At 40.6% G+C, this 23,521-nt stretch overlaps 1 protein-coding gene across 5 annotated transcripts in view; it reads left to right on the forward strand.

Annotated features, from left to right (window-relative positions):
* CDK14 (cyclin dependent kinase 14) overlaps positions 1-23,521 on the forward strand; it is a 732,611-nt gene that overhangs the window by 563,314 nt on the left and 145,776 nt on the right. For all 5 annotated transcript variants that reach the window (XM_059171073.1, XM_059171070.1, XM_059171071.1 and 2 more), the window contains one exon: positions 1,761-1,824. In XM_059171073.1, the coding sequence (XP_059027056.1) occupies positions 1,761-1,824 (64 nt within the window). The remainder of the gene's footprint in view (positions 1-1,760; positions 1,825-23,521) is intronic.

The following is a 23,521-nucleotide window of genomic DNA, read 5'->3' on the forward strand; positions in this document are numbered from 1 at the left end:
CAGATTTTAGTGGAAACTCAAAGGGGAGCGCTTTCCTCAGTGAGCTCTGCACACTGCCCGCAAGAATGGCTGTCTCCCAGTCTTGAAAGAATCATCGGAGTTCATGAAAGAAAGGGGGAAATGCCTTTTGCAGACACTGTTACTGCAGGAGCTCATGTCAGACAGTGTCTCAGTCTCCTATCCTGTCTTACAGCCCCCTTCCCCAGCCCTCTCGCCTGTCTGCCCACCTCCCACCCAGCCTATCCGTAGATGTGCTTGTGTAGATGTGTAGATATGCTTATTGTGGATGTGTAGATGTGCTTATTACTGTTATGAGTGATTGTGTTTGCAAAATTCATCGGTTACAGTTGAAAAGAATTATATTATCTCATCCCAGAACCCAGTGAGGAACGTAATACATGTTTAATCCCAACTCCCCAGAGTAAGAAGCAGTGAGGGAAGCACTCACTGCGTTTGCCACTCTGATAGGATGCCCCATCTCCCTAGTAAATAAACACACAAATACTCCAAGTTCTGCATTTCCTTATTGCATAGCAGTACCTGCTAATGCTTGGATAGAGTGAATGTGCTGAATTCCCACCCGTGATATCCGCCATTCCTTCTCTTTTGCCAAGTTTCTGACTTTATCTCTTGCCCTTCCTCACCCGTTGGACTGTGCATGTTGGTCCATCGCAGTTTGAGTTACGTACAGCGGGGGGCACCAGATTCTCCCGCATGGCCAGCGCCGCCCTGACCTGAGCCTGTTTTCAAGGGGTATTTTGAATAGTATCTAATACCCAGTGCTTACTCCTGCCAGGTAGTGTTCTCACCACAAGTGAGGTGGGTGCTGTTAGCACCCCCAGTTTACAAAGTCGGGAACTAAAAGCTCAGTTCATTGAGGAAGCTCACTGAGGTTATTTTCTTGGCCATGGTCACATGACTAGTAAGTGTGGGAGAAAGGATTTGAACCCACAGAGTCTGTTTCCGGGGTCTGGGCTCTTGGCCCTCCAGTGCCAGTGTTCTCAACTGGTGATCTCCCGTGACCGTGGACCATAACAGCAGCCTGTGGTGGGCCTAGATGTTCGCATGGGGCGAACCTAGTTCTGTGTGAGCTGCAGTTGCCCTTTAATTTCTTCAATCAGACACCGGGGTGGTAGAAAAAGAAATGGGGAAGAAGGTGAAAATGTGGATAACAAAAGGGGAGAGTGTAGAGTGAGGACAGTATGGGTGGGGGGGGGGATGAAGCAATTCTAACCTACATGAAGTTGTTACCTGAAATGAGCAGTGTGGCTAATTGAGAATGAGCTTCCCCAGCTGCCTGTCCTGCCTCTTCGAGACATCGTGATGCTGAGAGAGAGGACGTGGGGGCGAAATGACAGAATTTGGAGAACTGCTAAGCGATGAGACATCTGATGCTGGAGTACAGGACAAAAAGTCATGCAGGAATCACGAGGGACACACATATACTTGATGCAGTTCCATGGAGATGACAGCTGACCGTTGGAGTCCTAAGCCTGCTTGCTAAGTTTGTAGTTGACAAAATGCAGCAGATCTCACTGCCTGCATTCTGCTGCATTTGGTAAAACGCAGACATTCATCTTGGGTGGCTCTTTAGCTTTTAGTATGGGGTTTGTTTTTATTGAAATAAAATCCCTGGCACAGGATCATGGAAAAAAAAATCCAGAGTTTCATCATATGCAGTGTACTGTTTTCTACACTGGAGAATTTTGAGTGCTTTGGAAATAACAAGTCTGTTTCCACAATTTCCTGCTCTCCACTAGGTTCTTGGAACACCAAATGAGGACACGTGGCCTGGAGTTCATTCTTTACCACATTTTAAGCCAGGTATGTTTCATTAATTGCAAATGACTAAGTGCTTCCAATATGCAGAGTGAATATACACATTTTCCCTTCAAGCTTCTGTATTATACTGAGAAAAATTTTGGTTACTTGCTCTTGTATATTCTGCCTATTAGTGGAGTTGTCCTTTGTTTTTACAATTTATTTGTCTGTAAAGATATAATTAATGACATTCCTTATGAGAGGTTTTCACCACATGTATCTCATTTGAGTTAACTGGCTAATAACGTAGCTGTATCCTCATTGGTTAGGCTGGCATCCGTGTCTACAAAACAGAATTTCCATCGGGGTACTATGATCTGCCTGTGTGACTTCTTGAAACACTACTAGGAAAAGTATTACCTTGTAAAAACGAAAACTTGACATTTTGATTTATTTTTTAAAAACTAGTGATATGTAGTCCACTAACTTGAGTTTTAATATGTAAAATGTTCTACATGCCTGTCGTACAGCATGCAGTCTTTTTTAATGTGAAATACTTAAACCTCTAAACTGGAAAATCTGAGAGAAAATGCAGACCACTTTTAAAATAAGTTGCCACTTTTTTCCTTCGCCAGTAGATGGCAGTCAAGAAACTTTCAGTTTTAATAATTACACTTAGAGAAAGGATCTGAAATGTGGTAATTTAATTTTTATAGGAAAGATGAAAGGTTTGGAATTGGAAATTTAATAAAAGTCAATGGAGTGAGTTATTGTAAAATAATTCTCTTGGTTTTTTTTTTTTCTTTTTCCCTGTTACAAAACATGGATTATAAAGTGCAGACCCACCGTAAAATTACTAAAAGGGATTTTATGGAAGATCTCATAGTCCATTATTTAATGAGGGGAAAAGAGCTATGAATAATTTCTGTTATGGAAGCCAAGTTTATTCTCTTGCTCCTCTTCCCCTCTTCTGGGGCACCATCAGGAATAAATTATCAATCCCAAAGAATGACTGAGTTGAGAAACTATTTTTATTCTCAGTATTTTTCTTCTGAAAGTGTACAGTGTGATGAGAGTTTTTCTGTCTTCTTGTGCTGCACCAAGGACTCTTTGTACTTTTACTGAAAATTTTAAGTAACTTCTATGTTCTGGAAGACTATAAAAACCTAACAATTTAAGATGGATTTTTTTCTTCTTTTTTTAACCAAGCAGTAAGTGCCCTCTCACTGCTCCAGCTGTTCCTAATGGAGTCTGGGAACACAGTTGTTTGTAGATGCTCCAATGTGGGCTCTGAGAGAAGGTTAGCTTCCCCATGTTAGTAACTAAAATCTGCGGTCTTGGGAAAATAAAGTAGAGGAGACTACAAAAAGATTTTGAATAAATAAAGTTAGATGCAGAGAGGAATAATTAAGACAGTCATTTGGCCTGCCAAGGTTCTGCACCAGAAAATATGGAGTCATATGTTTATTTTGGTGTGAACAGAATTAACCTCCATCAACAACATACAGAAGCATTTATCAAATGTGTTCTGGAAAGTACTGTGTTATAGTGCAAGTCAAGCTAACAGACTGGGAACTTCATGAGATCAGGGACTGTGCATAGTTTGTATTTTGGTGTTCAATAAATATTTGTTGCTCTGAATCTACTGAATGTTTAAAACAGTTATCATTTATATGAATTTTCTGGGAAAGACATATATAAATCGGGCTATATATGTTTAAGTTATTTAATATTATGGATAAGTACCATTACAGACACTTAATACATAGAAAGTAATGGAGGCCCAGGAGAATGATGTGTTTAGATGGTGAACGTCGTAGGTGCTGACAGATAAGAAAGATATTCCAGGCAAAGCTTGGGGCTTGTGGGTAAGAGTAGACATAAATATTTCCAAGTTAGCTTGAGAGGTGCCAAAGGGAAGCAAGGTAATAGACTGAGGCAAAGGAAGCAAATCTGTGAATCCTTTCATACAGCACTTAATTGAATCATCAGGGGAGCCCTTGTCTCTGACCTCCTGGACCTCATCCTCCAGGGGAAGAAGGTACACATTCCCAAAGGGGAAAAACAGCAGTGCGAGGGTCTGCCTGTCCCACTCCCACCCCATACCTCCTTATTCTATCCCCCAAAGTATGCCTTAGAAAGTCTGAGGGAAAACAAGAGAATATGAACCTTAAGGACGTAGTTTGTTTTGTTTAGTAGATTTCATTTTTTAGAGAGGTTTTAGCCTCATAGCAGACTTGACAGAAGGTACAGAGGTTTCTCCAATACCCCTGCCCCAACACATGCATAGCCTCTCTGTTATCAACATCTCTCACTACAGTGATACATCTGCTACAGTTTCATGAACTTAAATTGACAGAGCATTATCATCCAAAGTTCATAGTTTATATTAGGGTTCCCTCTCAGTGTCGTATATTCCGTAGGTTTGGACAAATATGGAATGACATACATGTACCATTATAGTGTCCTGCAGTGTAGTTTCATTGCCCTAGAAGATCTTCCATGCCCTGCCTGTCATTCCTCCCTCCCCCACCCAACCCCTGGCAACCACCTTTTATTTTTTTTATTGTCTCATAGTTTTGCCTTTTCAAGAATGTCGTAAAGTTGCACTCATACAGGGTGTTGCCCTTTCAGATTGACTTCTTTCACTTATTAATATGCACTTAAGTTGCCTTCACGTTTCCTCGTGGCTTGATAGCTGCTTTCTTCTTAATGTTAAATATTTCATTATCATGGTATATTACAGTTTATTTATCGATTCACCTCCGGAGGGACATCTTGATTGTTTTAAGTTATGGCAATTATGAATAAAGATGCCATAAACACTTGTGGGCAAGTTTTTATGTGGACGTCAGCTTCCAGCTCCTTTTGGCAAATACCAAGGAGTGTGATTGCTCGGTCATACATACTTTGCTTAATTTTTTAATAGCTAATACATTTAAGCAATTCAAGATATCGAACAGTACGAAAAAGGAACATGGTGCAAAGCCTCCCAACCCTTTTTGCCATCTGCCACTTCCTCAGAACCACTGCCCTCAGATTCCCCCCTCCTTCATTTTATTATTATTATGTTTCTTACCTTTATGTATTTGTAGGAAATGATTAACATTTATACTTTATATTTCTAATATTAAACATAATTTTGTATCTTGCTTGTCTCATTAATGCAGCTCATAGGTCTTCTCATATCACTGCATGGAGGAGGCCAGTGAGGCTCATAGCTGCATTGTTTTCCATTGTATGGATTTAATGTACTCCCTACTTATGGGCTTTTGGGTTGTTTCCAGATTGTTGCTATTATAAATACACACACACACACACACATACACACATGGGTCACATGTATACAGATATATGTGATAGATAGATTACCAGAAGTAGGGTTGAAGAATCAACAAATATATCCAACTATAACTTTGAACACCCTGTCAGATTGTCCAGAAGGATGGTGCCTACTGGCTCTGTTACCAGCAAACACATGAGAACACTGCTTCTCCACTCCACAGGCTACAACCAAACTTTCAGATTTTGCCAATCTGTTAGGTGACAAAAGGAATCTCAACACAATTTTTAATTTCATACTCCTTTTTATGATGAGGTTGAGCATCTTTTGTGTTTCAAGATCACTTTCAAGTTCATCTCTTTTTGCCAATTTACAGTTGTTACGTGTTATTTTTTTTTATCAGTTTCTGAGGCTCCTTATGCATTGAAGAAAGCAATTTTGAAAATAATCCTCACTTTCATATCTTGCTTTTCTTGCTTAACTGCATCAATTTTGCCCGAAGAGAAAAAAAAGGTGTAATTGTTGAGAACAATGCAGTCATTATAGTTTTTAGAAGATCAGTTGTTATTAGAGATCTGAGTATAAATCTATATGTATGTACCTTTGAAGGAAAAACTTTTCCGATGGATTATTTTATAGCCATGATCTAGGTAATAAGTAAAGCTAAAAAGCTGAGTCTCTTGGTTTTAACATATTCTAATCTAGGACCTACAAGGTCTTTTTTTTTTTTTTTTAATTAACTTACCCTTACAGTTAATTTCTATAGAATAAGTCCAATTTATTAATTCAGCAATATTTATTGAGCACCATTTGCGTGGATAGGAAGCGGGGGTGTTGCAGTGAACAAAACACATGAGATCGCTGACCGGTAGGAGAGATCTATAATACATAAAAGATGCAGTATATTAGGTGGCAATGAGTATTCTGGAGGAAAATAGAGCAAGAAATGGGATCAGGAAGTGCCAGGGAAGGTGGCACCTCACAGTTTTAAATTGTAATGTAATCAAGAAGACCTCTCTGAAAAGATGACATTTGAATCAAGGACATAAGAGAGAGAGAGCCACTAAGATATTTGCAGAATTTCCAGACAGAGAGAACTGCAAATACAAAGGCCCTCCAGTGGGAAGGAAAGAGGAGAGTATAAAATCAGGTCAGAGGCAACAGGCACTGTGCCAGCGAGAGTCCTTCACCCTTTACTCTGAACCAGACAGAAAGTACTGGAAGATTTTGAACAAGGCTGAACATACATGATCTGGGTTGCATTTTACTAAGATTATTCTGTGTCTCGTGCTGAGAAAGGGGGTCCAGGCTCAAGCAGGGAGACCAGCTCAGAGACTGGGACAGGAGTCCAGGAGAGAGATCACGAAATGTGTCGTGAATAAAGTGACTTTACCTTCTCAGTTTCTCTGTTTCAGCAGAAAACTTAATCTGGCTTTCCCTTGGAAAGTATAGCAAAACTAGAGAAACATTTTTAGGAACAATTGCCAAGTATGTAAAGGAACAATTAGATAACAACTGGGTCTTATTCTTTAGTATTTACTCTGTATCCTCTTCTGCTCTTACATTTATGCTGACACCAAATTCTTTAACCACCAAATTCCTTAACCATTTGTGGGAATTTGCTTACTCCCACAGCAGCCAGGCAGCTGGGACAGGCCACCACTGCATAAAATAAGTAAATATGTAACACACACATGCACACACATACACATACGTGTGTGTGTGTTGCATAGAATAAGGAGTCCAACTGTGGGAGGTGCTGCTTTTCCATCATTTCCTTCTATTTAAATTTCTCTTTAAAGGGCTCCTGGGTGGCTCAGTGGGTTAAAGCCTCTGCCTTCGGCTCAGGTCATGATCTCAGGGTCCTGGGATCGAGCCCTGTATCGGGCTCTCTGCTCAGCAGGGAGCCTGCTTCCTCCTCTCTCTCTCTCTCTGCCTGCTTCTCTGCCTACTTGTGATCTCTGTCTTTCAAATAAATAAAATCTTTTAAAAAAATAAATATAATTTTTAAAAAATTTTAAAAAAAAATCTCTTTAAAGAAGTGGGAAGTGGGTCTGGTGTTTTGAACCCTATTGCTGTTCTTTTTCTCTTCCCTCACCCTTGGGTTTCTGTAGTATATGGTCTTAAAAGGAGAGGTCTCTCCCTCCCTTTCTTTCTTCTGCCTCCTCCTGCCCCCCCCCCACCTTATATCAGAGCACTTCTTTTATCACCAAGCTCAGGATGCTTGCTATGGGCCAGCCCCAGAGGTAAGAGGTTGTTCTTAGCACTTCGGTGATTCTGTGACCTCTGACTGGATTCATCACAGGCCAAGCCCCATTCCCTGACAAAAAGTAAAAGTCCACTGTAAAATTAGGACAATTTTCCTTTCACTTGTTTCATAGTTACTCAGGAATGGGATACTTCTGCGTAATACTCTGTGCCTCAGTTTCCCTCTGAGATAGTAAGAGGCTTTCCCTTGTGAGTCCCAGGATCACTTTCTCCTGCCTGCTTTGCCCGCTGCTACTTTACATCGACAGAGGCAACTGGCTTCTGTGTCTCTGGTGAAGTGATACTGGAAATTCTTTGTTAGATAACACAGACTTAGCATTAATATATTTTTTAAAGATTTTATTTATTATTTGGCAGAGAGACACACAGTGAGAGAGGGAACCAAGCAGGGGCAGAGGGAGAAGGAGAAGCAGACTCCCCACTGAGCAGAAGCCCAATTCCAGACTCAGTCCCAGGAGCCCAGGATAATGACCTGAGCTGAAGGCAGATGCTTAAAGACTGAGCCACCCAGGCGCCCCAGCATTAATATTTTTTAAAAAACACAAAAAACACATCTTGCGTGCATACTTGATGTGTTGCTTGGGTTTTGCAAAATTGTGGTCATTCCTAAATCAGGGTAGAACATAGGGAGACATTGGAGGCTCTCCAGGCTGGTAAAAATGGGCAGGTGATTGAGGATGCTGAAAAAACACTGAAATTTCCTCCTCTGGAGAAAAACCCTTGGTTGGGAGACAAGCACTGTTTTGTTTGTGCTGTAACTGTTTAAGCAAATGGAACATTAAAGCTGGAAGACACTTCAGGGGCATCCAGTTCTGCTCTCTCCCTTATAAGGTTAGGAACCCAAGGCCAGGGATGTTAAAGGATTTCTCTGAAGTTAGTGAAAGAGGTGGAAATAGATCCCAGGTCTTCCTGGGTTTCCGTCCACTGTTCTTTTTTTCAGCATACATCATGGAAGATCATGCTACTGGACCTGAGCAAGAAGACTGTACTGTGATTTCTCACTGACCTTTTTCCAATGAGCATCTTATTGACCATCAGTCTATAAAGAAAATAGCAAAAAACTAGAAGGTATCTGATCTCTGTATCTAGTGAACTACATAGAACCACAATTATCACTTTGTTTAAAGTAGTTTGGCCTCTGGGTGCCTGGGTGGTTCAGTCGGTTAAGCATCAGACTCTGATTTCCGCTCAGGTCATGATCTCAGGGTCATGATCTTAGGGTGGTGAGATCATGTTTCACGTTGGGCTCCATGCTGGGTGTGGATCCCACTTAAGATCCTCTGTCTCCCTCTGCCCCTCCCCATTCTATTCTCTCTCTCTCATAAACAAACAAACAAACAAATGTAGTTTGGCCTCAAAATAACATGTAGACTCCATGTGTGATACTTTTATTCATCTCTTAAGTGCTTCCAACAAAAGGGCATTCAACGGCATTCCATTAATGACAGATTGTTATTCAGGAGTTTAAAAAAGAAGGGTGCTTTTGGGAAGAAAAAAAATGTTGCTAGACCAGAAGCAATTAAAACTAATAAAATTTAGACTAAAATAAATCTGTGTTCCCAAATCAAGCAAGAGGACAGAGCATTTCTAAAGTGGTTCTGTTATTCTGAAGAGAAAGGTATCTAGTACAAGAGACTGATTACAGAAGATTTGATGAATATTTTTTCAATTTTTTCAATAAACAAAGTGAGATGAAAGAAGAACTTGCCATTGGAGGCAAATTACAGAATGGTAGTATTTGTGTAAGCCCACAGACATATTGACCTTGAAGGCAACATTTAAATATAGACTTAGTTACAAACACAAAGACAAATTCCATACGCTTTCACTTAAATGTGGAGCGTTACTAAACAGGCAGTGGGCAGGGGATGGATTGAATGGGTGACGAGTGTTATATGTAAGGGATAAATCGCTAAATTCTGCTCCGGGAACTAATACTACACTGTATGTTAACTAACTGGAATTTAAGTACAAACTTGAAAAAATAAAAAATAAAATGAATGAATAAATAAAAAGCAGAAGCAGACCCATAAATACAGAGGGCAGACCGATGTTTACCAGAGGGATGGTGTAGGGGGGTGAGCAAAATGAGTCAAGAGAAGAGCGGGAGATACAGGCTTCTGGTTATGGAGTGAGGAAGTCACAGGATAAAAGGTACAACCATAGGGAATATAGTCCATTATAATAGTATTGTTTGAAGACAGGTGGCCACTATGCTTGTGGTGAGCATAGCATTAATGTATAGAGATACTGAATTTTGTTGTCCACCCGAAATCAATCTAACATTGTGTATGTGTGTGTCAACAATACTTAAATGTTTTTTTTAAAAGAAAGGATAAAAGAGTATGCACAGAGCATCGGAATAATAAAAAAGAGATTAGAGGTTAAAAATAGAGATAGATAAATATGGGCTTAGTTGTACTAATGTTTTGTAATGAGGGAAAGAACTTCTCCTCCAGTCCTGCCTATTCACAGGCATGACTGGGGCTCAAAAACCAGATCTAGACTTAATTCCAGCGAGAAGATGTAAATTATTTCAGAAATAGGATGCTATGCTGATAACACCTTACCTTTTATGTTGTATTCTATTATTTACAAAGCACTTTTATATGTTGCTTCAAGTGGTATTTAGAATAACTCTGAGTTATGAGAAGAATGTTTTTGCCTTAGAACTGTTGTCCCATTTTACAGACAAGAAAGCGAGGCTCAGAGAGATTGTGTGGCTTGCCCAAGGCTCTATCTCAGGGATGTAGCAGAGCCAAAACTCAATCCTGGTCTTTCAGCCCCCAGTCTGGTAGTCCCACCCATGCCTGTGCCTGCCTTTCAATGGGTTTCCCTAACTGCAAACACAGGGGCATGAGGGAGAATTGTCAATCTCTCCTCAGCCCTGCCTTGTGGCATCTTGGAAAAGATCTGTACCTTCTTGTGGATACCAGAACCAGCCTCTTCCCCCTTTAAGCTGTGCTTCCAATAAATTGCAGCTCCGAATTGCCCCCGTGGATGTCTACCTTCAGACGTGCAGTCCTTAGTACGTATTATGGGAATTGCCCGGTTTCCTGATTTGCAGCACTAAGGAAGCTTGGACTCTTAGCCTTGATTCGCTCTCTTGGCTTTTTCCCTAGTCTTTAAGAAGGTAGTGGAAAAGCTGTGGAAGCAGCAGAAGTTGTTGTGTGGGACATTCAGTGCAGGAGGGTGGAAAGGAGGACATCTTCATGCCAAGATGTTGCCCTGCAGAGACCACACCTTCAGTCAAGGGATCCTTGTAGATGTGCAGAGACCTATTCCTTGCTCTTCCAGAAGAATGGTGTCTGCTCCATCCAGCTCACAAAATCCTGTGGGATTTAAATGAGATAATCTATTCTTTTTACATTCTCTTTATTGCTTTGTGTTTACTTATATTCTGCCTCTTTTTAAGATTTGAGCTAGCTGTATAATTGATATAAAAATGCTTTTAAACTGCTAAGGGAATGTAACTACAAAATATTTTGGACCATTTATAGTGTCCTCTGCCTGGTATTTCCTTTCCCACTTGCCATTTATGCTTTATCTCAAGAATTGCTTTTTATGTCTTTCTTTAAATTGATTGATAGCAGTGGCAATAATCATGGGTTACATCTGGATATACAAGGGTGTGACTATAATGGTTGTAAAAATGGACTTTAAAAATTATTATGCAAATATCTGATTCTTATCTCAGATTTTATTGCTAAAATTGTGGATCTGCCTGACCCAAGGCTTAGGACAGTTAGACTCTCTCCACCCACCATCAACCACCACCTTCTCCAACTTTACGGTTCCTCCTACCACCAGTAAATGGCACTCTGGTCACACAGTGAAAATGCCTGTTAATCAGTAAATTTATGAATGACATGAACTCTGTAGATGGAAGAAGTTTCAGCGAAGGTTCACCATAGCAAGAAGGGCAGAATGCCTTTACTTCCTTATTCTCTGATTATGGCAGTCATGCTGGGAGGTTGCTGGTAGCTGCAGGCGGGAGAGAGCGTGCCCACATGGAGAGGCCACATTCAGTCAGCAGTAACGGGCCTCACAGACTCTTATGGCTTGGATTCTTAGCGAGTGCTGGGTACCAGGCAGCGTTGTAGACGCTGAAGACACAGTCATGAGTGAAGCAGACAAACCTCTTTCCATGTGGAGCTTATGTGTTCACAGAGAGACAGGAGACAGATTACAGGTCAGTGTGGCTGGAATAGTGTGGCCACCAACAGCCGCAGATGATTCAGAGGGGTGGGTTCTGGAAGGCCAAGGTGAGGAGTTGGGGTTTTATTTGAAATGCAAGAAGAATCACGGAGCAGGGAAGGTTTTTGATCAAGGAAGGAAATTGATGTTTTATGTTTTCAGAAGGACCCACTGGCTATAAAAAGTCATGGGCTGATTTTAGAGATGAAAAGAGGCCTTGGCCTCATGTGTGAAGTCCTCTTGATTGGGCATTTCTGTCTGTAGTTCTGCATTGAGAAGGGTCTATAATGGCAAGTTGGACTTGGGGGAAATTATTCATAGCAGTTAGCAGAGATGCCACAGTCATGGAGAATAGAGCTGACCAAGGATCAGATATGAAGTAAGTCCTAGAAGTGGCCAGTGCTATAAAATAAAAATAAGGGGGCACCTGGGTGGCTTAGTCAGTTAAGCATCTGACTCTTTTTTTTTTTTTTTAAAGATTTATTTATTTGACAGAGAGAAATCACAAGTAGACAGAGAGGCAGCCAGAGAGAGAGAGAGAGGGAAGCAGGCTCCCCGCTGAGCAGAGAGCCCGATGCGGGACTCGATCCCAGGACCCTGAGATCATGACCTGAGCCGAAGGCAGAGGCCCAATCCACTGAGCCACCCAGGCACCCCAAGCATCTGACTCTTAATTTCAGCTCAGGTCATGATCTCAGGGTCGTGAGATCGAGCCTCACATCCAACTTCACGCTCAGTGCAGAGTCAGCTTGAGATTCGCTCTTCCTCTGCCCCTCCCCCCATTTATGTGCTCTAAATAAATAAATCAAATCTTTAAAAGAAAGAAAGAAAGAAAGAACCAAAAAGTTTGATAATCACTCAACACCGTAAAGTAATAATTCCATTCCTCCCCAGTAAGCAGACCTATGGGCGGGGATTATCTTTATAAATTGCAGAAACCCGTTCCATTGCAAAGTGGGGACTATCTGTACTGATTTTCTCTGTATCTGCTTGAAGAATTTCCCATGTATTTTCACTAGAGGGCATCCGTAGTGATGGAGACACCAGCAGAGTGTCCAGAAAATGCCAGAGAAGATGGAATAAGATTACAATTTTAAGGAGAAATAAAGTTCTTCCGATCACAGCCTTATCAAAACAAAACAGAACAAAATCTTAAGTAGGCGAGTTTCATTACTCTCACTCTTGGAGTTTTGTAAAGATTCAGTTGGGGCATTATCCACACCTCATCTCACCAAGGTTGATACGGCATGCCAGTCACCAAATAAAGATTTCCCCATCCCTTCAGTAATCCTGCTGTCCCCTTCCCACCCTCCGAAAGAGCTAATATCCTTGCATACAGTCCAGTGTGTGTGATTTGGTTAAAACCACGTCTAAGAAAAGAATTAGAGATTCAGCCTGAGAGTGAGAACAGAGTCCAATGAAGACAAGGATAACTTTCAAGGTACTGAAAGAACTGTCAGCTCTTTAGAAATGGCAGGCTTGAGTTGTTACATACCATAAACCAGCTGTACACTTGTTATGGCTTTCTTTGGTTTATAACATGATGTTTTATATTTATCCTGCACACAGTAAGTATAACTAGAAATCTATGCATTGGAAAAGGTCCTCCATGTCTCCTGACCCTGAACTTTTAAACATCTTTCCAAAAACTTTTAAAACATAAGAAGAAGAAGATCTTAGGAACGGGGGACAGGGAATTGGAAGTTTAGATCTAAAACAAGACAAGTTGATTCCTGTGTTCAAGTTGGGTCTTGAGCCGAGTACATTGAGTAGTTCACTGTTTCCCCAGGGAAGGAGTGGGACCCCACAGACCTAAGCTGTGCATAGTTAACCATCCTGAGGAGTAATTCCACTGTGAGATTCATGACTAAGTGATTGAACCAAGGGTAGGAGGAAGGTAGGATTTTCTCTTTTCTGTCCCTGGGACTTTAGAGGCACATGGACAACAGTGTTTGTAACCTGAGAATTTGTGTACAATTTTCAGCATTTGAAAATTCTTAGACAGGATAATGACTGAAAATTGAAGTGCTCATTGGTTTGTGATGCTATTTGTGTTGTATTGTTTTTGACACTTTGCCAAATGTTTTCCTGTGAATTACCCTCTTAGGAAGGCAGGTAGGCAGGAAGATAAATGTAGCTGAAGATCCGTGAGGAAAGCCCCACAAGGTAGCACTGAGCCAGAATCACACGGAACAGTCAGTTCCGCCACGACAGGGCTCAAAACAAACCACCCCAATGCCGGTGCCAAACCCAGATGAGTATCTGTGAGTTGCTCGAGCCTGTGTGGTGAGCTGGGTTTCAGCTGATCTTGTCTGCATTCTGCAGGGTTCACCTCCAAGATGCAAGGCCAGGTTCTGGTCTCACCACACATCTTGCATCCTCCTTGGAGCGACAGCTCTGAAATAATGCTCTGCCTGTGACAAGAGACAGGAAGAGCACAGTGCACAGACACATTTAAACCTGCACTGTGTCAATACCACTGACATCCATTATTCACACCAAATATCATCTCCACGGGGAAGGGAAGGGAGGGTGGGGAGAGGGGCAAGAAGAAATATTTCCTGGATACTAATCTAATCTCCCAGATTAGAGTTTATGACTTCTAGGCTGATCAGCTACTCCTGGCTAACCTAAGTGACTCAGGGCCTTGATTTGTTTAAAACACTTTTTGGGGCCATTATCATAGGGATCATACAGGACAAATAGACACGGCTAGGGTATAATACCTCTTTGGCTAGTATAGAGGTGAAAGCAAAAATCTTGATTTATGTATGATGCAAAGAATATTTTACACTCAGATACTCAAGTAAGATAAACTGACTACTAATGATTGGCTCAGTTTTAAGATCAGATGAAAGTTCCTTCACTTGTGCTTGTCCTCGATACAGTGCTGTCAGAATGTTTTTTTAGCTACCAGACAATAATGTTTGCAATGGAGATTATTAAGGAAGGACACCATGGTGTAGCTACATAGTGCTTTCACCTCTACAGCCAGCTTGGTAAACCCAACTAATAATCTCCTGACTGCTAAAAAGAACAATTGCTATTCTCTCAGTGCTCATCCTTGCCCTCCATGAGTGCATTAAAATCACAGACTTACCTATAAGGAGTTAGAAAAGTATTGAAATGTCTGTGATTTTTGTCATTTCTTTATTGCCTCAGAAGGGGTACTTGAGGATAGCTTGAGTATTTACTCTTCCTAGAGTAACACTGCTTTCCCACGTACAGTATGTCTGCCTCGTAGATGTAGAACTTTACCGTACGAGATGGTCGGTTTTTCAAGCATATCAATAGTAGTTGTGATAATAGTAGTCATAGCTAGCAGTTATTAAATGTTTCCTGTGCATCAGACACTCTTACCAGCTCTTGAGGTGCATTTCCTGACGGAATGCTCACAGTAACTGAGGTAAAGTACTGCTGTTACTCCCATATAGGGCAGTGGAGGCACCAAAAGAGATTTTTTTTTTTTTTTTTAAGTATTATGTCCAAGGTTACTAGAACTGGGAAGACATGGTCTGGCACTTCCTGTAAACACAAGACAGATTCGTTTTCCTAGACAAAAGGTTAAGGCACTGACTGCCTACGGAAAGTGCGTTGGGAGTGAAAAGAGTACGTTTGTGTGCATGCTTTTTTAAAGAGCTCTTTTAGCTTCACAGCAAAACTGAGGGAAGACACAGAAATTGCCCATACGTACCCTGTGTGTGCACACAGTCCCAGCCTCCCCGGTATCAACATGCCTCACGAGAACGGGCCGTCTCTTAGAATTGCTGATCCTACATTGCCCCATCATTATAACCGAGAGTTCATTAGAGTTTACTCCTGGTGAGCAAATGTATAGTGTGGGTGTGGACAAATGTATAATGACATGTATTCACCTTTACAGTATCATACAAAGTAATTTCACAGCCCTGAGAAATCCTCTGTGCTCTGCCCACTCCTCCCTTCCTCTGCCCTAACCCTAGCATCCACTGATCTTTCTACTGTCTTTGTAGTTCTGCCTGTTCCAGAATGTCAGCTCGTTGGAAGCGTGCTGTTTTATATTGATGGCTAAAGGACCTTTGTGCTCTGTTGTGCTGCTGCAGGCTTAGTATATGGTTGAGGTCCAACTTCAAGTCTTTGCCAGTGGAGACACAGAGGGGTGTCCTGGTATAGTGACGAAGAGCATGGACTCCACCTCTAGCTGGGTTCAAATCCGGCTCTGCCACATGGGAGCTGTATAACACCATCAAGGTGCCCAGTGTCTCACTACCTCAGTTTCTCTGTGTGTAAGGTATAAGGTAGAGATGACCATAGCCCCTCGCCCACAGTGTTGTCATGAGGACTAAAGTGAGTGCATATTTTCAAACTACTTAACATACAGAAAATGTTTGCTAAATATCTAATAGGAGGCTTGGGTAGCCCAGCTCTTTGGGAAGGGACGATAGACTAGGAGCAGAGTCCTCTCTCAGCCTGTCCCAGTAGCCTGCATCATGGCCTCAGGCGACTCAACCTTTCCAACCTCAGTTTACTCCTGTAAAAAGAAGTTCTTAGACCCCCTGATTGTTCACACTGCCCCTGAAGGTGCTGAGCTCCCCCTTCCTGATCTCTTTCTCGCTTAGGGAAATCTAGATGAAGGGTGGGTGGGGGCACATGGAGAATGAGACACAGAATCTTTCCTCTCCTTTGTTTTCTGGGCACTGTGAAGACATGATTTGTGAACAGTACACTTTAGACTTGCAAGAATGCCTGTGGTTGAACTTTCCTAGAGAAAGACATCTTCTGGGGAAGAGAAACCTTCCTTGACTTTTAAATTGGATAGTTTGAAAAACTCGTCAGGGACTGCGCATTCACAAAGCCTCAGTTGTACACATGTCCGAAAAGCCAAGCCATCAGAAGTAAAAATATTTAATGAAGTAGGAGAGTGTTTGTTTCTAGAAGTTGCTAAGAGATTACTCATTTTAAAACAACCACGTTTGGGAATTAAAAGATGATTTGCCACAGCTGGAGTAGGTCACGTTACTTCCGTCTCCTGCATGCACCATCTGAAGGTGGCTGCCAAGCATTTTGAGGTGGCCATCGGGGACAGCATCAGGACAGTGCAGTTCTGTTCAGCATGAATGTGTCATGCCAGAGCCTCATGGATAACATTCAAGGTGTGCCAGATCTCAGTTATTATGTATTTTGGGGCTATCAAGTATGTTAAAGCTGTGACTTGCAGGTGTGTGAACATGTGTTTTATTTATGTATCATTTCCAAAATGCCTGTTTAGGGGGCACCTGGGTGGCTTAGTCGTTAAGCATCTGCCTTCAGCTTGGGTCATGATTCCAGGGTCCTGGGATCGAGTCCCACGTCAGGCTTCCTGCTCAGCGGGGAGTCTGCTTCTCCCTCTCCCACTCCCTTTCCTTCTGCCTGATGTTCTCCTGTTCATGCTCACTCTCTCTCTCCCTCTCTCTATCAAATAAATAAATAACCTCTTTTAAAAAATAAAAATTAAAATATCTGTTTAGGTCACTCTGCTTTTTTGGAGTTGAGAGATCTAACATCCCCATATTTTGGAACAAGTTTAGCCCTCTCCATCTGGGGTAAACTCTCCTCTTCTGTATAGAAATTCTGCTTTACTTCTGTTTTAAAAACTATAAATAGGGGTGCCTGGGTGGCTCAGTGGGTTGAAGCCTCTACATTCAGCTCAGGTCATGATCCCAGGGTCCTGGGATCAAGCCCCGCATTGGGCTCTCTGCTCAGCGGGGAACCTGCTTTCTCCTCTCTCTCTGCCTGCCTCTCTGCCTACTTGTGATCTCTATCAAATAAATAAATAAAATCTTCTAAAAAAAACTATAAATAGTTTAAATCCAGCTTATCTGTCTCAATCAGACTATCAACTGAAGTGTTCACTGCTGGCTTGGCTTTCCTAATAATAACAGTGAAAGTTGCATAAAAATTCTTCTGCATACTTGTCAATAGAGTTTTCTTCTATTGATAATCCATTAGTATTGGTGCTGTGATTTATTGTAGGCTGCTTATGACCATATATGTTTTGTGCACTGCTGTATATCCACAGGGCCTAGAACAGGGCCTAGCAAACAGTAGGCACATAATAAATATTTGTAGAACAAACGAGAGAATGAAGGAATACTCATGTCTCCTATCCTAAAGGATTTAAGAATATTATACATTACTTAAGGAATAAGAGTGATTGTTTGAAATCTCACTAGCACGATCCATAACTATGTTTGTTGTTGACCTTCTAAAGGACCAGAGCCCTTCTGCTTCACTGAAACAATCCTGAGAAGGGCCTCAGGTTCACCACCCCTGCCAGGTGATACAATGACCACAGCTCTTTGCTGAAATTCTTACTACTTTTCTTACAAGCTCAGTAAGAAAGACTAAATGTATTTTAAAATATAAAACAAAATTTTTAATTGTGAACGTTTGAATATATTGTTGAGAGGAGTTAATTATCAAGCACATCTAACATTTCCTGTGGCATTTTGGACATGCTCATTTTTATACTGATTTATTGACTTATGAAACACTTGTTTGGTGATATTATTTATGTTGGATGATATTAAATCTGTTTACAAGAGGTATGCCAAAGTCTTAGACTTGTAAGTTCTCATCTCTGTTGCCACCTCTCCCAAAAAAGAAAGAAAAGCGATAGCTTACAAATCCTGATTTCACCTCTCAAGTCCTTCAAACATATTTGGGGTTTCTAATTTGTTGATTGATGTAACTGTTTACTCATATGTTTTCCTGTTATTGAAGTTAGAAACCATAGCAGTGTCCTGTAAGATACAAGCCAAAAAAAAAAAAAAAAAAAAAAAGGGTGAGAAGGAAATGAGGGGAATACAAATTAAAGCTATTTTCCTGATGGATCCAGGTCTTCCCTATAAGCGAATGAGTACCTTCCAGTTTAGGTTTTCTCTTCCTGTGGGTTCCAGTCTGCTTTCCTAATGCCCGAAGCCACTGCGGTTATAGGTTTTTTAAGCTGAGTCACTAGAACGTGTACCATTGTTCTCCGCTTGTTTTCCTGCGGTATTTCAGTGACCCGCAGCACACAAGCAGGGCAGTTTGAGGGAAAACCTTCCCAGTTCTCTGTCCTCCCACCCCCTCCCGTGGCAGAGCGAGTGATTTCTTCTGTGCTGGCCCTCCTCCCCGGCCTCCCGCTGCGTGTGATCATCCTCTGCAATGTCCCTGCAAGAAGAGAAGGTGAAAATCAGCCTGCAGGTTTAAATTAATTGCACGCCTCAGTTATGCTCAGAGTTTCGCCAGTTCTTTACATCACAACATTTTAAACTTCTAGTTTAAACATAATTGGAAAGAGAAAGCTGACATTCAGGTAGTCACTGACAGAGTAAACTTAACTAAAGCATAACAGTGTAAAATACTCATATGCAAATAACTTGAATAATCTGATAAAGTCATTCATAGGTCCTTGAATATTTTATTAAAGATAACTGTTATGGGTTCAGAGCCCTGGATTCCAGCACCTTTTTGTTTTTCAAACTTGTGTGCTGAATTATATCGTGTTTGTTCTAATGGAACATCACTTTTATTCATAGTGGAAATCGCTTTTTTAAAATATAACTTTTTCATGGAGTTATAAATGTAATGCATGTTCCTGGCAAAAAAAAAAAATAGTAGCGCCTCCTCCATTTGAAATTGTGTACCTGGCAGTTAAGATCTGAAGGATGCTGGATACAAGAGAGCAGTGCCTGTGTTTTACTGGGGCTGGCTTCAGATATTTGAGTTTATCCTGTCTTCATTTGGAAAAGAAACAGATGCACTTAGTGGCTCTGCCTCCAGGCTCCCAAGGGATGGTGTCCGTATCCACACTGGCAGCACTCTTCACCCTGTATTTGTAATTCTGTATTTACATTTCGGTGCCACTGAACTATAACTGGGACTTTTACCACTTCGTGTCCAGTGCAGCTCCTGGCACCCTGGCAGGTGCTTAGGTCACATTTGCCAAAAGAATTCAGAGTTTACATGAGTAGTGATGGAAGGTAAACACAGGGAGACCTCATTCTTCCTTATTTTTTCTAACTTTCATATGGCGTGTTTCAGTTTGGGCTTTTATGCACAGCTAAATTGGACATATTGTATTTCTGGGGGAAAAAAATTCTATTAGCATATCCTGTCAAACTCTAAATAGAGGCAGTTCTTAGAACTTATATTTATGTGCAGCCATTAATTGCCAAGAATAATAATTTACTTGTAAATGCAAGATTGTATTCATTTTATCTGTAATGGAATTCTTGTTCCTCCTGAAATCATAGCAAATTATTAAAATTGCTTTGTGGGGAGTACAAAGTTAAGGAGATCAAATTTGCTTTACAAGAACACTTGATGTAATTAATTTTTAAAAATATATCTTGCTTTTTTAATACCAGACTTGAGATAATAATTCTTTTAAAGACCTTTATAAATAGAACTGTTCTCACCATTTCTCCTTTCTTTGTCAGTGAATCCTCAAACCTAGAATATGCCTTTAAGTTTCTACTCTACACCAACTGGCCGAGTTACGTTGTGACTTTATAATGCAGTCTAGTAGAGAGTAAACTGAGACATTCCATGTTTTTTTGAGGCTTTTAATTCATAATTGTTGGTGAGCACTTTGACCCATAGCTTTAAAACAATGGCTATTTGGAATCAGGTCTGATCTTTGGCAAATGCATGCCATTAGAGCATAATGACTAGTTTCTGCGCTGATGGGTCAGAATCCATGCCTGGCAGGTTCTTAAATATTTTAACAATTATCCCAGCTTGAATGGTGACTCGGAAGCTCCATGAAAACCTTCAGTACTTTCTGAATCATCCTGGAAAGATTCATGTATTCTTGGCATGACAGCTGAGTTGAGTATGAAATTCTCAATCTTTGGAACTTGGAAATTAGAGATCCGTAAACCCTCTCTTCCTCATCTTAATGCCTACCTTTCTGTCATAGCCTATATCCAATCCATCAGTAAATCTATTGCTCTGCCTTTTAACAAGCTGCGGACGGACTGACCCCCTCTCACTGCAGTCACTGTTTCTAGGGCCCAGAGTATATTGTCTCCCTCTTGTACAGTTGTAAAAAACTTTTCTTGATCTCCAGTTCTGTCCTTGCTCCTGATAGTGTGTTCTCAAAGGCAAATGTATGGATGGTGAGTTACAGGCCAAAGGGGCTCCATATGAGCCCGTCTTCTGCCCTGTGTCCCTTCTCTGTCTCAGCCTCCACTTCTCTCTCCTGGGCTTTCTGTCTGCTCCAGCCACCCTGTCCTTCAGGCTCACTTCAGCCTTGCACATTCTACTGGAATATGAGCTCCCTGCCTGCATGAAGGGTTTCTGTGTGATACCTTCTGTGTAGCCTCAGCCACCAGGAAGGACCCCTGGCACATAGTAGTTGCTCAATAGATAGTAGTTGAACCAATGAATCATTGCACAGTATTTCCAGTCATTCTGTTTGGATAAAGACTATGTTTAGAAATGGGAAGTTGAGCAGGTTCTTAAATTTCTTTTTGTTCTTCTTATTTAATGTATTCTTCCACAGGAAATATACCATAACAAAGGCAATACCAGTCATTTAGATTCTCTCCTTTAAAAGCTTTTCCTTAAAAGCAGACAACACTGAAAAGAGACACCAACCAATATTAAGCAATACTTAAGCCTTTAAGTATGAAATTTTTAAAAGGAATCAAGATGCCATTTAATTTTATTGGAGGTATATTTATTTGTGTATACACAAAACCTTTCTGAATGGAAAGGTAAACCAAAAGGTTATGTACAAAGATTTTACATCATTATTTTCAGATAAGTAGATATTTTAATGACACTCCAACCAGATTTCCAGTGGGAACTTTTATTTTGTTGACTGACTGTTTTGTTTGAAACTCACCTTTCCTCATCACTTAACCTAAAGTGTTCCTCTCATACTGGTCTGTCTACATTATATCTCCTTGTTTTATTTTGCTAGAACACTTTTTTTTTTTTGCCCACCTTTATTGAGATAGAATAAACATATAACAGTGTATAAGTGTAAGGTGCACAACAGCGTGATTTTATATATGTCTATGTCTATATATATATATATATATATATATACACACACACATAACAAAATGATACCACAGTAAGTTTAGTTAACATATGCATCACATCATGTGATAACAATTTTTGTGTGTCTGTGGTGAGAGCTTTGAAGATCTACTCTCTTAGCAACTTTCAAATATACAGGGTAATATTGTTAACTAAAGTCACTATGCTTTACATTACCTCCCCAGAATTGATCCATTTTATAACTAGAAATTTATATCCTGTGATTGCTTTTCATCCATTTCTCTACCTCCCCATCCCCTGCCCCTGGCAACCATTAATCTGTTCCCTGCTTTTGTTGAGTTCAGGGTTTTTTAGATTCCACATACAAGTGAGATCATACAGTGTTTATCTTTCTTTGACTTATTTCACTTAGCATAATGCCCTCAATGGACACAATGCCCACATTGTTGCAAATATCAGGATTTCCTTATTTTTTATGGCTAAATACTGTCCCTTACATATACACACTACATTTTTTTCATTCATTTCATCCATCAGTGGACACTGGTTGTTCCCATATCTTGACTATTGTAAGTATTGTCGAGGTGAACGTAAGGCTGCAGAAATCTCTTCAAGTTAGTGATTTAATTTCCATCAGAAATTAAATATCCTCCTATGGAATTGTTGGATCATATGATAGTTGTATTTTTAATTTTTTGAGAAACCTTCCTACTGTTTTCCATAGTGGCTGTACCAATTTACATTCCCACCAATAATGTATAAACATTCCCCTTTCTCCACATTCTTGCCAGCACTTATCTTATCTTTTTGATACTAGCCATTCTGACAGGTGTGAGCTGCCATCTCATTGTGTTTTTGATGGTTTTAATCTGATAATTAGTGATGTTGAGCACCTTCTCATGTACTTGTTGGCCAGTTAAATATCTTCGTTGGGAAATTGTCTGTTCAGGTCCTTTGCCTACTTCTTAGTTATATTATTTGATTTTTTTGCTATTGAGGTTTGTGAGTTCTTTATATATTTTGGATATTAACCCCTTACCAGATAGGTGGTTTGCAAATATTTTTCTCCCATTCCATAGGTTGCCTTTTCATTTGGTTGATGGTTTCTTTTGCTGTGCAGAAACTTTTAGTTTGTTGCGGTCTCACTTGTTTATTTTCGTTTTTACTGCTTGTGCTTTGGGTGTTGTATCCATAAAATCCATGAATATGGTCATGCCAAGACCAGTGTCAAGAAGCTTTTTCCACCTCTGTTTTTGTCTGTGCTTTCAGGTCTTACATTTAAGTCTTTAATACTTTCAGAGCTAATTTTTCTTCTTGGTTTAAAATAGGAGTCCAGTTTCATTTTTTTGTTTGTTTTCCCACCATATATGGAAGAGATTATTTTTCCTCCATTGAGTATTTTGGCTTCCTTTTCAAACATTAGTTGACCATTCATGCCTGAGTTTAATTCTGCGCTTTCACCTTTGTTCTATTAGTCTGTGTGTCTGTTTTTATGCTAGTACCAGATAGTTCAGATTGTTCTAACTTTTTGAAAGATAGTTTGAAATCAGGAAGGGTAATGCCCCTAGCTTTGTTCTTCTTTCTCAAGATTGCTTTGGCCATTTAGGGTCTTCTGTGGTTCCATACACATTTTGGGATTGTTTTGTTCTTGTTTGTATAAATACAAAAAAATGCCATTGAGGGGTGCCTGGGTGGCTCAGTGGGTTAAGCCCCTGCTTTCGGCTCAGGTCATGATCCCAGCGTCTCGGGATCAAGCTCTCTGCTCCGCGGGGAGCCTGCTCCCTCCTCTCTGCCTGCCTGTCTGCCTACTTGTGGTCTCTGTGTGTCAAGTAAATAAATAAAATTTTTATTTAAAAAATGCCATTGAAATCTCAGTAAGGATTTTATTAGGGCTATAGATGATGTTGGGTAGTATGAAGATTTTACTAGATTAATTCTTCCAATCCATGAACACAGGTTTCCATTCCATTTATTTGTGTCTTCAATTTCTTTCTTCAG

Source organism: Mustela lutreola, chromosome 4 (assembly GCF_030435805.1).
Source record: "Mustela lutreola isolate mMusLut2 chromosome 4, mMusLut2.pri, whole genome shotgun sequence".
In the NCBI taxonomy this organism is placed as follows: Eukaryota; Metazoa; Chordata; class Mammalia; order Carnivora; family Mustelidae; genus Mustela; species Mustela lutreola.